At 45.8% G+C, this 13,351-nt stretch overlaps 1 protein-coding gene across 11 annotated transcripts in view; it reads left to right on the top strand.

Moving 5' to 3' along the window:
* Positions 1 to 13,351, top strand: part of ICA1L (islet cell autoantigen 1 like) — a 51,873-nt gene that overhangs the window by 23,887 nt on the left and 14,635 nt on the right. For 10 of the 11 annotated variants that reach the window (XM_053285440.1, XM_053285435.1, XM_053285442.1 and 7 more), the window contains exon 11: positions 11,642 to 11,899. In XM_053285440.1, the coding sequence (XP_053141415.1) occupies positions 11,642 to 11,899 (258 nt within the window). The remainder of the gene's footprint in view (positions 1 to 11,641; positions 11,900 to 13,351) is intronic. The other variant, XM_053285446.1, reaches the window with a different exon arrangement.

Genomic DNA, 13,351 nt, shown 5'->3' with positions numbered 1-13,351 from the left:
GGAAAGGCCTGATAATTAAAGTGCCAAATCCAGTGAATAACATCTGGTAGACTGTGTGTGAATAGCTTATTTATTTTATTTATTATTATTGTTGTTTACACAGTCAGACAGGTGTTATTGACTGGTTTGTTATATACAGACATCGAGTCCTTCCCAAAGACCTGGGATGGTTGAATTTTATTATCAGTGTTGATGCTGTTATTATTATAGATATCGTCGCAGAATATACGCTGTTCCCAGTAAAGCTGCTTTTTGTAATTGGCTGATGGTGATTTCTGTGGCCCCTATTATTATTATTTCTTGTTTACACAGTCAGACAGGTGTTATTGACTGGTTTGATTTATCCAGACATTGAGTGCTTCCCAAGGACCTGGGATAGCTGAATTTTATTATCAATATTGTTATTGTTATTATCGTCACAGAATATAGGCTGTTCCCAGTAAAGTTGCTTTTTGTAACTGGCTGATGGTGATTTCTGTGGCTCCTATGGTGTTTAGGAATGTGCACAGACCGGTTCGGAGGCCATTCTAAAGGCCTCCAGACCGGTCCGGGCACTGGGTGGTTTTGGTTCGGGTGGGGAGTTTGGGGGCTTCCATTAAGGGCGGGGGGGGCTTTACTTACCCCTCCCGCGCTTTTCACACACTGCCGCCGTAATTATTGAAGAAATTGCTCCTCCGATGGCTGTTCCTATTTTAAAAAATGGCTGCCCCCTTGAAGCCCTGGCCCCCTGCTGCTGCCTTGAAGCCCCCTCCCACCCCCTTAAATCTCGCCCCGGGCCCTTAAATCATGCCCCGATAACATTAAGAGGCAGGCGGCGGGGAGATGTCCTCCCGCCCCCTTCCCTGCTAGGCTGCAAAAGACTTTAGGAAGGCTTCTGCGCGCGCACGCGCAGAAGCCTTCCTAAAGTCTTTTGCAGCCTAGCAGGGAAGGGGGCGGGAGGACATCTCCCCGCCGCCCGCCTCTTAATGTTATCGGGGCATGATTTAAGGGCCCGGGGCGAGATTTAAGGGGGTGGGAGGGGGCTTCAAGGCAGCAGCAGGGGGCCAGGGCTTCAAGGGGGCAGCCATTTTTTAAAATAGGAACAGCCATCGGAGGAGCAATTTCTTCAATAATTACGGCGGCAGTGTGTGAAAAGCGCGGGAGGGGTAAGTAAAGCCCCCCCCGCCCTTAATGGAACCCCCCACCCCAGTGCCGGACCGCAGCTCCGCGGTTCCGTGCACACCCCTAATGGTGTTGAGGTGCTCTTCAAGGTGTTTTGGAATTGCACCTAGGGCACCAATTACTAATGGGATTATTTTGGTCTTCTTCTGCCAGTCTTTCAATTTCAATTTGTAGATCTTTGTATTTTGTTATTTTTTCTATTTCTTTTTCTTCTATTCTGCTATCCCCTGATATTGCTATGTGGATTATTTTGACTTATTTTTCTTTCTTCTCGACTACAGTTATATCTGGTGTATTGTGTGGCAGATGTTTGTCTGTTTGTAGTCAGAAGTCCCATAGTATTTTTGCATCGTCATTTTCTACCACTTTTTCAATTTTATGGTCCCACCAATTTTTGGCGACAGGTAGCTTGTATTTTTTGTAGATGTTCCAATGTATCATCCCTGCTACCTTGTCATGCCTTTGTTTGTAGTCAGTCTGTGCATTCTTTTTACAACAGCTGATTAGGTGGTCCATGGTTTCATCTGCTTCTTTACAAAGGCGGCACTTGCTGTTTGTGGTTGATTTTTTGACTTTTGCTCTTATTGCATTTGTTCTTAGTGCCTGTTCTTGTGCAGCCAGCAGTATTAAACCCTCTGTTTCTTTCTTCAAGTTACCATTTTTAAGCCACTGCCAGGTCTTGGTGATGTCTGATTTTCCACTTATATTGTGCAAATATTGACCATGCAGGGGCTTATTTTTCCATTTTCCTGCTCAGTTCTTGACTTGTTCTTTCTTGTAGGCTTGCTTTGTTTCATTGGTGTTGAATAGTTTCTCATTATTGACCATTTGAAGTGCATCTTCTTCACTGTCCTTGATATATTCTTCAAGGCCTCTTTTCTCCTCCTCTACTGTTTGATGGACTTGTAGCATTCCTCTTCCACCTGAGCTGCGAGGGAGGTATAGCCTATCGACATCACTGTGGGGGTGCAGAGCATGTTTGATAGTCATGATTTTCCTGGTCTTACGATCTAGCGTCTCTAGCTCTGCCTGGGTCCAGTCTATTATTCCTGCAGTGTATCTGATAATAGGTATGCCCAGGTGTTGATGGCTTGTATGGTGTTCCCGCCATTGAGTTTGGACTTGAGGATTTTTCTAACTCTCCTGATGTATTCACTTCCAATTTTTCTTTTAACTTCAGTGTGTGCAATGTTATCAGCCTGGAGAATGCCCAAGTATCTGTAATGTTCTTTCTCTTGCAGTTTCTTGATCTTGCTTCCATTGGGTAGTTCTATTCCTTCTGTTTTTCTTATTTTTCCTCTGTTCATTATTAATGCAGCACACTTGTCTAGTCCAAACTCCATTACTATATCACTACTGAATATACGGACAGTGTTCAGTAGTGATTTGATTTCTGATTGGGACTTTCCGTACAACTTCAAATCCAGACATCGAGTCCTTCCCAAGCACCTGGGATGGCTGAATTTTATTATCAATGTTGTTGCTGTTATTATTATAGATATTGTCGCAGAATATAGGCTGTTCCCAGTAAAGTTGCTTTTTGTAATTGGCTGATGGTGATTCTGTGGTCATTATTTTATTTTATTTTATTTTTATTTATTTTTATTTTATTTTATTTCTATACCGCCTGATATGTACATCTCTAGGCAGTGTACAATAACTCAGATCATCAGACTGGAAAAGTCCTTCAAGTTCTTAGGCACCAGAAAGATATGTTTAAGTGCTTGGGTTTTTCCAGCCCTACATTAGGAACTTAGGAACATAGGAAACTGCCATATACTGAGTGAGACCATTGGTCTATCTAGCTCAGTATTGTCTTCACAGACTGGCAGCAGCATCTCCAAGGTTGCAGGCAGGAATCTCTCTCAGCCCTATCTTGGAGAAGCTGCCAGGGAGAGAACTTGAAACCTTCTGCTCTTCCCAGCAGATATCCCCTGAGGGGAATATCTTGCAGTGCTCACACATCAAGTCTCCCATTCATATGCAACCAGGGCAGACCCTGCTTAGCTATGGGGACAAGTCATGCTTGCTACCACAAGACCAGCTCTCCTCTCCTTTACAAGACTGGCTCTGCTTTACAACTGGTTCTGTACATTACAAGAGCTGGTCTTGTGGTAGCAAGCATGTCTTGTCCCCTTAGCTAAGCAGGGTCCATCTTAGGCAGGGTCCCCTTAGGGCAGGGTCCCCTTAGCTAGGCAGGGTCCAGACTTTATGTGTGAGCACTGTAAGATATTCCCCTTAGGGGATGGAGCCGCTCTGGGAAGAACAGAAGGTTCCAAGTTCCCTCCCTGGCATCTCCAAGATAGGGCTGACAGAGATTCCTGCCTGAAACCTTGGAGAAGCCACTGCCAGTCTATGTAGATAATACTGAGCTTGATGGACCTATGGTCTGACTCAGTATATGGAAGCTTCCTATGTTCCTATGACTTTGAAACTATGTCCCACCAAATGGCAAGTTCAAAGAACCTGGAATAATAGCAGCTCAGTGTTAAATTGTGAAAGAAGCAGAAAGAAAGCATGAAGACCAGTGCTTGATAGGGATGTGCACAGAACCGCACGGGGGAGGCTCGAAGGCAGCTGGGTTGCTGCTTTAAGAGCAGGGGAAGGCCACTTATCCCTCCTGCCGCTTCCCCCCACCCCGGCATCCATTTCTTTCAAAGCCCATTGGGGTGGCAGCGTACCTCCCTGCCGCCCCGTTGCCCAGATATGACCGGAAGTATCCGGCATGCCTGACTGCGCAACAGCAGGGTTGCAAACATGTCATGCCCGCACACTACACATGCCAGCGTGTGCAGGCACTTCGGAGACTTCTGATCATATCTGGGCAATGGGGCGGCAGGGAGGTAAGCTGCTGCCCCGATGGGCTTTGAAAAAAACGGATGCTGGCAGGGGGAAAGTGGCAGGATGGGTAAGTGCACCCTCCCCCACTCTTAAAGTTAGACACCCCCGCAGTCAAACTGGTAGAACCACCAGTTCTTCATATTGCTTTGGAAGCCCATAAAATGCCTCTGAACTGGTTCCGTGCACATCACTAGTGCTTGATCGCCAAAATTCATTTCCCAAACAACTTGAACATTTTAGAATTATCTTACTTTATCTCAACCATCACAGTCCTGGCAGGCTCACTCTAGTCCAATGGGGCATGCATGCAGCAACCCATGCTTTGCAGGTGGAGGCCTTTCAGAAAGCTAAAATCCTACAGATCAGCTGTATCTGGGGTATGATCCGTTGAATCCATTAGAATGGGTTCTGCGCCTGCACAGAAGCCTCTCGGTGTCGAGTTCCACAGCTCCTTTATGGTGCCCCGCCCCACATGACCACGTGGCTATTTAAGGTGGGAGGAAGCACAGGCACCTCACTTCCTTTGCGACCGCCGTGGAGATTAGTACACTCTGTTTCTGCGGCTCCTCGTTCTGGTTCCTTAGTAAATTGCTCTACTTTAAGTTCTGCTGTTTTTAATGGATATTTGACTACGAATTGCCCTTGGAAAATGTTCTTGGATTACCCTTTTTAACTGTCAACAGATCGGACTGATATTCAGCTTTTTGACTCTGGATTGTTACTGACTACGTTTGTGAGTACCGGACTGGTTGTTTTTGTGTGACTTGATTTTAAAAAATGGATACTCCTAAATCTAAAAAGACCTTTAAACGCTGCGAAAAATGTAAAGCGAAACTGCCCTCTCAGGACCCCCACAATCTCTTTTTGTTCTGTTTGGGTGAGGCTCACAACACTTCATCGTGTAAGATTTGTCAGCCATTCTTCAAGTAAACATGGAGAAATCAGGGACTACGCTTGAGGGCTTTACTGTATGACGATGTTTTGACTGCTCCTTCAACCTCGAAGTCACCACATCAATCTCATGGCTCGAGGGACCTGCATGCTACTCAGTCTAAAACCTCGAAGCCCACCGAAAAACCCCCACAAGGCAAGGAGATAAAATGGCTGCTGCGAGTGATTCCGCCAAAAAGGCCAGGAAGCATTCAATGTCGGGTTCTACCCCTTCTCTGGGCTCTGCCCAAGATGTGTTATTTGTCTCCAAATCGAAACCTTCAACACCGACACACCCGGCATCAAAACAAACCTCCATCTCAAAGCTGTCGACGGTGACATGCCTGGCATCGAAGAAAAAATCCTCCGTATTGAAGCCCTTGACGCTGTTGCACCTGGCATCGAAACAAACACCCTCCATATCGAAGCCTTCGACGTCGATGGAATTGAGACCAAAACCTTTGACTTCCATGTCGAACAGATCGACATCGGGAGAGCCTTCCACTTCATTGTTACCGTACAAGCAGATCATCGACATATTCGGTACCGTCTGGAAGGGATTTGATGCCAGCACCAACGCCGATCAGATCCCCATCGACATCGAGGGAAATTGAGCAGGTATCTACTCTGAACACACTGGCTCTTATATCTATGGTCACTCCTTGTTTTAGGGCTCCTCTGACTTTTGCACTTGAGCAGGAGGATCTATCTGATAATGAGGGAGCTTCATTGGATCCAGGTGCAGCTCAGTCTCTTCTGAACATGCTGGAATCCAACACTACCATACCATCTACCTTTAAAGGTTTTCCACATTCGGAAGAAGAAGTTCCTTCCACACCCATGAATCCCACAGCACAAGTGCTGACTGCAGCCCAGCTTTCTACAGCGACACCATGGCACACCTGTGGCTTTAGCCATGAGGTTTCTCCATCTAATGAAAGGGCTTTGCCTGCCACGTCATCACCTGGCTTAGCATATGACTTTGGTGAAAGCAGGGTTTGGTGTTTAAATACGTTGCCAGTTCGTACCCTATCGGCAGGCGATGCACCTTCTGCCCCGATCCGGAAGCAACACTCATCCATTGCAATGCAGACTCGGGTGGCATTGTCTACTAGACACACCCAAACATCAGTGCTGCAGCTGTCTTCAAAGGCAGTGCAAATGGAGGAGTCCATCCCATCTAGCCCATTGCATCAGCCAGTAACACCCATAACACCTACGCCACACTCTCCATCTCTGCATGAAACAGAGGACAGTCACCATGGGTCTTCTGATTTTGAATCTGAACTCAAGACCGTGGAGCCTGATCCCTCGCCAGATGTGGCTACACCATGTCTCCCCAACAGAAGAGCTGAAGGCTTATCATCTCCATGTCAAGAACATGGCTGCGGCCCTCTATCTGGACTTAGCCTCACAGGTTAAAACTATGACCCAGTGTATAATTTCATGGCCTGAACTCAATCAGCCCAACCTGTTGCCTTGTCTCTCCTGTCAATAATTTCAAACACTGCTCAGTGTGCACGGGCAGTTCCTCATACTTCCACCCTGACATCTAAAAGACTGGAGGGTCTTTACCGGGTGCAAGAACAAGACAACACTTAGCTTTTAAAGCACCCTATACCCAATTCTTTAGTTATTGATTGTGCAACCACTTCACGTTCCGGGAGACGGCACACTACACCCACGGACAAGGAAGGCAGGAAGCTGGATGTATTAGGCAGAAAATTGTACTCAACTTCTTGCCTCTCCGCCAAGGTGGCGAATTATTCTGCCTGTATGGCCAAATATAGTTATTGCTTGTCGGAAAACCTAGAGAAGGACCTGGACACGCTCTCACTCAACCAATTGAAAGTCCAGTTCAGGAAGACACTGCAAAGGGCACAAGATCTAACTTGTCAACAGCTAAGCATGGCTAAGCACTTAGCAGAGTCAGAATCTCAATTGATTACAACAAATTACGTTAAGACGTCATGCCTGGTTATGCTCGGCCTCTTTGCAACAAGATATGAAGGATAAGATTGAAGGCCTGCTGTTCGATGGCAAGGGCTTGTTTTCTGTAAAGACCGATGCAACGATGGAGAAGATGAAGAAATCCAAGTTCACCGCAAAAACTTTCACCTCATCTTCTTCTGCCTCTACATCATATACGGTGAAACAAAGAAATTTCTATCGGCCCCATGCAGGCTATAGACCACAGGAAAGAAGGGACTACCGAAAAACCTATCAACCGTTTTCCAAACAGACCACACAACAAAAGAACAAATACCCCTCTGCCCAATGCAACAAACAGGGAGAGGGCAACAAACAGCGTCTTTGAGATTCAGGGGAGCCCATCGCACGCCCAAACATCTGTTCAGCTGCTTCGTCCAACCCCACACGTCAACTGGGAGGAGACATGGTTGGCCTACAGCATCCATGTGCTGACCCCCATAGCCAACACCACCACCAGATTGGCAAGTCATGCGCAAGCATGGTGCCACATAACATCAGATCGGTGGGTCTTGAAAATTATCACGTTGGGCTATGCGATAGAATTCAAGACCCGCCCACATTTTCGGGGCCTACGTTTCACAAAGCCAATTCCTGTGCAAGAAGCACAGGAACTCCTACCAAAAAAAGCAATAGTCCAGGTGCGATTGGCCCAACGATGGCAGGGATTCTACTCCCACTATTTTCAAGTCTTGAAGAAGGATGGGGGACTCCGGCCAATAATGGACCTGAGGCGTCTCAACAAATTCTTCCAAGTGAAAAGGTATCGTATGACAACATTACAAGACATCCTGCCACTTCTGTTTCGAGAGTGGTGGCTTGTGACGTTAGATCTCAAAGATGCCTATTTTCACATAGGAATCTGCTCTTCTTACCAGAAGTACCTGAGATTCACCGTAGGCACCTCAGTCTACCAATACATAGGAATCCTGCCCTTCGGGCTCTGCACGGTCCCACGCGTGTTCACCAAATGCATAGCAGTGGTAGTGGCTCATCTCAGAACAAAAGGCATGAAGATATACCTGTTTCTCGATGACTGGCTCCTGACGTCAAGAGACAAAGGAGAGTTACTTCCACAGATAAAGTATATGTTAAACCTACCAATGTTCTGGGAATCCAGATAAACTGGAAAAGATCTCATCTGACCCCAGTATCCACCATATCCTACATAGGAGCAATGCTGGATACTGATGTGGGTCAGGCCTTCTTACCAGAGGACCGCTATCTAACCATTATGAGTTTTATCTGTCAATTTCAAACCAACCCACTACAGCCGGCACAACAGATCCAACACTTACTGGGTTTGATGGCCTCATGCAATTCGATGGTTCGTTACACACGACTTTGGTTCCTATCCTCCTTCCATTCGTACAGGGACAATCCCAGGAACCGATTGTTAATACCTCTGACAATTCTATGGTCTCTATCTTGGTGGACAAGAAGGGCCAATGTACTAAGAGGGATCCCATTCTGATTACAGCCCATCGGTGTGGTTGACGACCGATGCTTCACTGAAAGGTTGGGGAGGCCATTGCAATTCTGGAATGGCACAAGGTCTGTGGGCAAGAACCTAGCGACTGCTTCACATAAATTTTCTGGAACTTCTAGCAGTTTTCCAAGCCATGAAGGCCTTCCTCCCTATTCTCAGAGGTCAGGTAGTGCAATTGCAGTTGGACAACACCACTGCAATTGCCTACATCCACTGACAGCGGGGGGACAGTGTTCAGATCTCTTTGCGGGCTCAGCATTCAGATTTGGCATTGGTGCATCAAGAACAGCATCACCCCTTTAGCCCTGCACATCAAGGGAATGGACAACATTCTGGCGGACAACCTAAGCTGGATGTTCTCAACAGACACTCGTCACGAGTGGGAGCTGAACAACCTATACTTGTGGCCAATATTCGACCACTGGGGGTTTCTGGAAATAGACTTATTTGCTACAGCACAGAATGCAAAGTGCGAACGCTACAGCTTGAGGGCGGGTCACAACCCCTCCTCCATGGGAGATGCGTTCCAGATAGACTGGTCACTGTACCTGTACCTTTGGTGAGCAGAGTAGTGGCGAGGATTCTAGAAAACCTGTGAAGTGCATTCTGATTACGCCATGGTGGCCCCGCCAAACGTGGTTTCAACATCTACCCAAACACTCTTCTAACACATACAACAAACTTCTGGCCTATGCAGATCTGTTGGTGCAGGAAGATGGACGGGTTCTTCACCCAGGGGTTTTCACTCTACAACTCACGGCATGGAGGATCGGCTTTTGAAAAAGATACTACTAAATGAACGGAAGGCCTCTACTAGAAGGAATTATGCAGGCAAGTGGAAGTGATTCACCACCTATGCTGCAAGACATGTCTTCCGTTCCTTGAAAACGTCAGGTCCTCCTCTACCTTACTATGCTTAAAACCACAAACCTCTCCAACATTTCTATTAAAGTACACCTGGCTGAACTGTCTGCGAAACATCCAGGATGGGATGGCAAAACAGTTTTCTCTCACCCTTCCTGTAAAAGCTTCCTAAAGGGCCTCTCTAATCTATAGCCCCCTGTTTGACAACCTATAGAACAGTGGAGTATATCCTTAGTCCTTTCGGCATTGATGGAGCCTCCTTTCGGACCACTTAAAATGACTAGTATAAAGTTAACATTCTTAAAGATTGCCTTCTTGGTGGCTATTACAATGGCCCGTAGAGTGAGCGAACTTACAGCTCTCCGCATGGATGTGCCATAAGCACATTTAAATTTAACAATAAAAATAAATAAATAAGCCCGTTTTACCAAGACAAAGTACTTTTACGCCCTAACATCTCCTTCTAATGGATGTCAACAGATCACTACCAGATCATCAGTTACAGGTGAGCAACCTGTTTTTTCTGGTGGTGGTAAATGAGTCATGAGAGTTAATTGTTTTTTGTTTGTTTTATGATTTTTACAGTTTAACTGATTTTAAGATTTTAAATGTGGGTTTTTATGGAGTTTTATTGTATTTTAACTTTTGTAAACCACCTTGGGAGGTCTTATGAAAGGTGATATAAAAATGGAACAATAAATAAAATAAAATAAAACTAGCCTCTCCATTCGGAGAAAGTCATTCATTATTGACTTTTTAAAGGGGCTCTGTATGCAGCTATGCTGCCAGATTGGAAAGGGGACTCATGTGCACAGCACTTAGCTGCACACACTTCCAGAACCAGGTAGGAATACATGCACAGAACATATGTACATGTTTTCACACTGTGCTCCTAGATTTGGGTGACCAAATCTAGTACATCATGGTCAAAATGTGTTTTACAAGGCTCTGCCAGTAGATGGAGCAGAAGCAGCCGGTGAAGGCAGCACCGGGGTTGGGTGGGGTGGTGAGAGGCACTTTTAAAGATTTAGAAGCAGGTGCTTACCAGCATGTAAGCAGCACCTGCAAGCTGCTGCACTCCACCCGCAATTCCACGCAGCGGGGAGCACTCCACCCAGCATGTGGCGTGGCCACAGTATGGCCCTGGTCTCTGCGCATGTGTGGAGGCTCCACACACGTGCAGAGACTAGGGCCCCACCAGATGCCGAGCAGTGCCTCTGCCCCCCACAGAATTGCAGGCAGAGTGTAGCAGCTTGCAGGTGCTGCTTACATGCTGGTAGGCATCTGCTTATTGCTCCTTAAGGGTGCCTCTCCCCATCCCCCCCATCTCACCCCCGGTGCTGCCCCTCACTAGCCACTTCTGAGACGGAGGGCTTATGTGAATATTCTTTAGTCCAGAACTTTCTCTAGAACCAAACTATGCTACCACTGAGGACCAAACTAGATGTGATAACAAGAGCTCCAGTCACAGAACTCCCATGTCACATCTGCTTTGACTTTCAGAGTTATGTAAATTGAGATAATTTATTGTTTGCTATTATACATTGATAATACAGAGCAAAGCATGAAAATGTACTTTTTAGGGGTGGAGTAAGGTTGGAGTGGGCCCTGGGACAAAGTGAAGATGGAACCCTTCCCCCTCTTCTTCTTTGGAGAGACAGGAGGGGGAGAACGAAAAGCAAGCTGTCACGTAGCTAGTAAGCCCCTTCTCCTCCCTTAGGGGCTGAAGAATATTTGTCCCCCCTTATTAAATTATAGCTATGCATCTGGACAACATTTTCAGGAATTATAGTAAACTAGCTTAACCTGCGCCGAACATCTGCGCACTAGTACTTGATTGCTCCCCTCACCTCCGCCACAGCCCCCACCTCAGAGATCTCTCCACGCTCACCTGAGCCACACTCCTGCTCCTCTTCCTCCATCCTGTTGCTTCCATCCCCCTCACCCCTCTTGATCACTCCTCCATCCCCCTCACCTCTCTTGGTTGCGGCTGCAGCGTTGCTGGCACCTATTGGCCAACCTGCAGCCTCCTATCCCCCGAGACCTTCTCACTTGAGCCCTGCTCTGCTCCTGCTCTTCCCCACAGGAGCCCTTCCTCGCTGCTGCCACCACGGCCACTCATTCCCCTCAGGCTGCTGACAGGCCCAGGCCCGTCCCTTGCCTGCCTGCCTCCCTCCACCAATGGCCTTGGTAGCCCCAAAGTGATTGGGCACTGCCCAATCAGGTGCTTCTGACTGCAAACTCTCACGAAAGCTGCCATGCATGGGATTAGCCATGGGTATGCCTTAGGGAAATAAATATATAGAAGATAGCCACAAGGAGAACAACACATTGTCCTTCCTTTACCATTTTCCTCATCATTTTCAGAAGAATTGCCCACGGACTCCTTAGAAGATTTTGAGAGAGATTTTTCTTTCCTTTACCAAGCAACAGTTCTTCAATTGTTCAATTTACCAAGCAACAGTTCTTCAAGTACTCAAAATATCACCCAGGAATGTCAACAAGTATTTGGAAGTCCTTGTATGAATCTCCCTACGCAGGGACCTGTTAGGGAGGCAGAGCCACCTGGATTCCTACCTTCACAACTACTTGATGTTGGCCTTCATATGGCTGAGAAATTCAGTAGTAAGTATCAGGAAAATAGTTGTTGTTTTTTAAAAAAAGAAAGCACAAGTTCTTGTACATCATGTACAGGTAAACTGAATAGCTTCTATTAAGTCTAAGAATATGAAAACTAGACATAAAAAAAGATATTAAGGATCAAAATGTTAAAGTATGTGTTACTTTCATTTATACCCATCCATCCTGTCAAGATCACAGACTGGCTTATGTATGATTTGTTGATGGTGTCGTGTCCATCCAGGCAATCTACAGGGCCAGACCTGCTTAATTTAAGCAGCAGCATCATGCACTTTCAAACAACTCTCTGGTAATGCTCTTTTGAAGTAACAGCAGCATAGACTGGATGGATATCATTGTGATAAAAACTGTTCAAAAATTATTTTAAATGATAGAAAATGTCAAAGAAATTAAAGGTGGATTACAGACAGTTTTAAAAACAGCAAAATACAAAATCTAAACAAGAAATAAACAAGATGTTTTTAATTGTTAATCATTGTTTTATGTTTTATAATTTTTTGTTTTAATTATTAATTGATTTTAATGGTGTTTTAATGTAAACCGCCCTGAGCCTTTTGGAAGGGCAGTATAAAAGTTTTTTTAAAAAAATGCCCCCACCCCCAAAACAATAATAATTAGAGTATTTTGGCCTGCCTCACTATACAGTTTTCAAAACAAGCTAAGATCTTCATTCTGTCAGGCTTTTTGCTTATTAGGGAGATGGGTTCCTGTCAGCGTTCCCTCTAACAGGGATTCCCAGATGTTGTTGACTACAACTCCCAGAATCCCCAGCTGCAATGGTTTTTGCTTGGGGATTATGGGAGTTGTAGTCAACAACATCTGGGAATCCCTGTTAGAAGGAACACTGATTCCTGTATACTGCCAGTTTATGCTGTGCTTTTTATTAGATTGTTTAACTATTACTTTATTGGCCTACATCAGGGATGTCAAACTGTGGCCCTCCAGATGTTTTTGGACTACAACTCCCATAATCCCCAGCCACAGTGGCCAATAGCCAGGGATGATGGGAGTTGTAGGCCAACATCTGCAGAAGGGCCACAGTTTGACATCCCTGGCCTACATGATGCAAAGTTCTCATGTCTTGATTAGGATTTGTGGCACCACTGCTGCAGACCCAGAAGCATCAGTGCCACTACCAGCGTTACCATATTTATTCCCATAGGTGTGAATGGGGGAAACTGCAGTAATGCTGGTAGCACTACTGTTGGTTCTCTACAGCAGTGCTACTGCTTTGGGGTCTGCAGCAGCAGCACCATAGGTTCTGACAGAGATGTTAGAACGGTGCATCATGTTGGCCATTATCTGTTATTAATTTGTATAAACGGCTTTAATGATTTATTAGATGTTAACAATGGGCAGCATCTAAACTAGTTAGTTATGACTAAGCACCACTGAAATCAATGAGAGAAGTTGTCATGACTAACTTAAGTACCATTT

Source organism: Hemicordylus capensis, chromosome 1 (genome assembly GCF_027244095.1).
Source record: "Hemicordylus capensis ecotype Gifberg chromosome 1, rHemCap1.1.pri, whole genome shotgun sequence".
Classification (NCBI taxonomy): Eukaryota; Metazoa; Chordata; class Lepidosauria; order Squamata; family Cordylidae; genus Hemicordylus; species Hemicordylus capensis.
The sequence above is the reverse complement of the archived record's forward strand: the minus strand, read 5'-3'. Positions and strand labels throughout refer to the sequence as shown.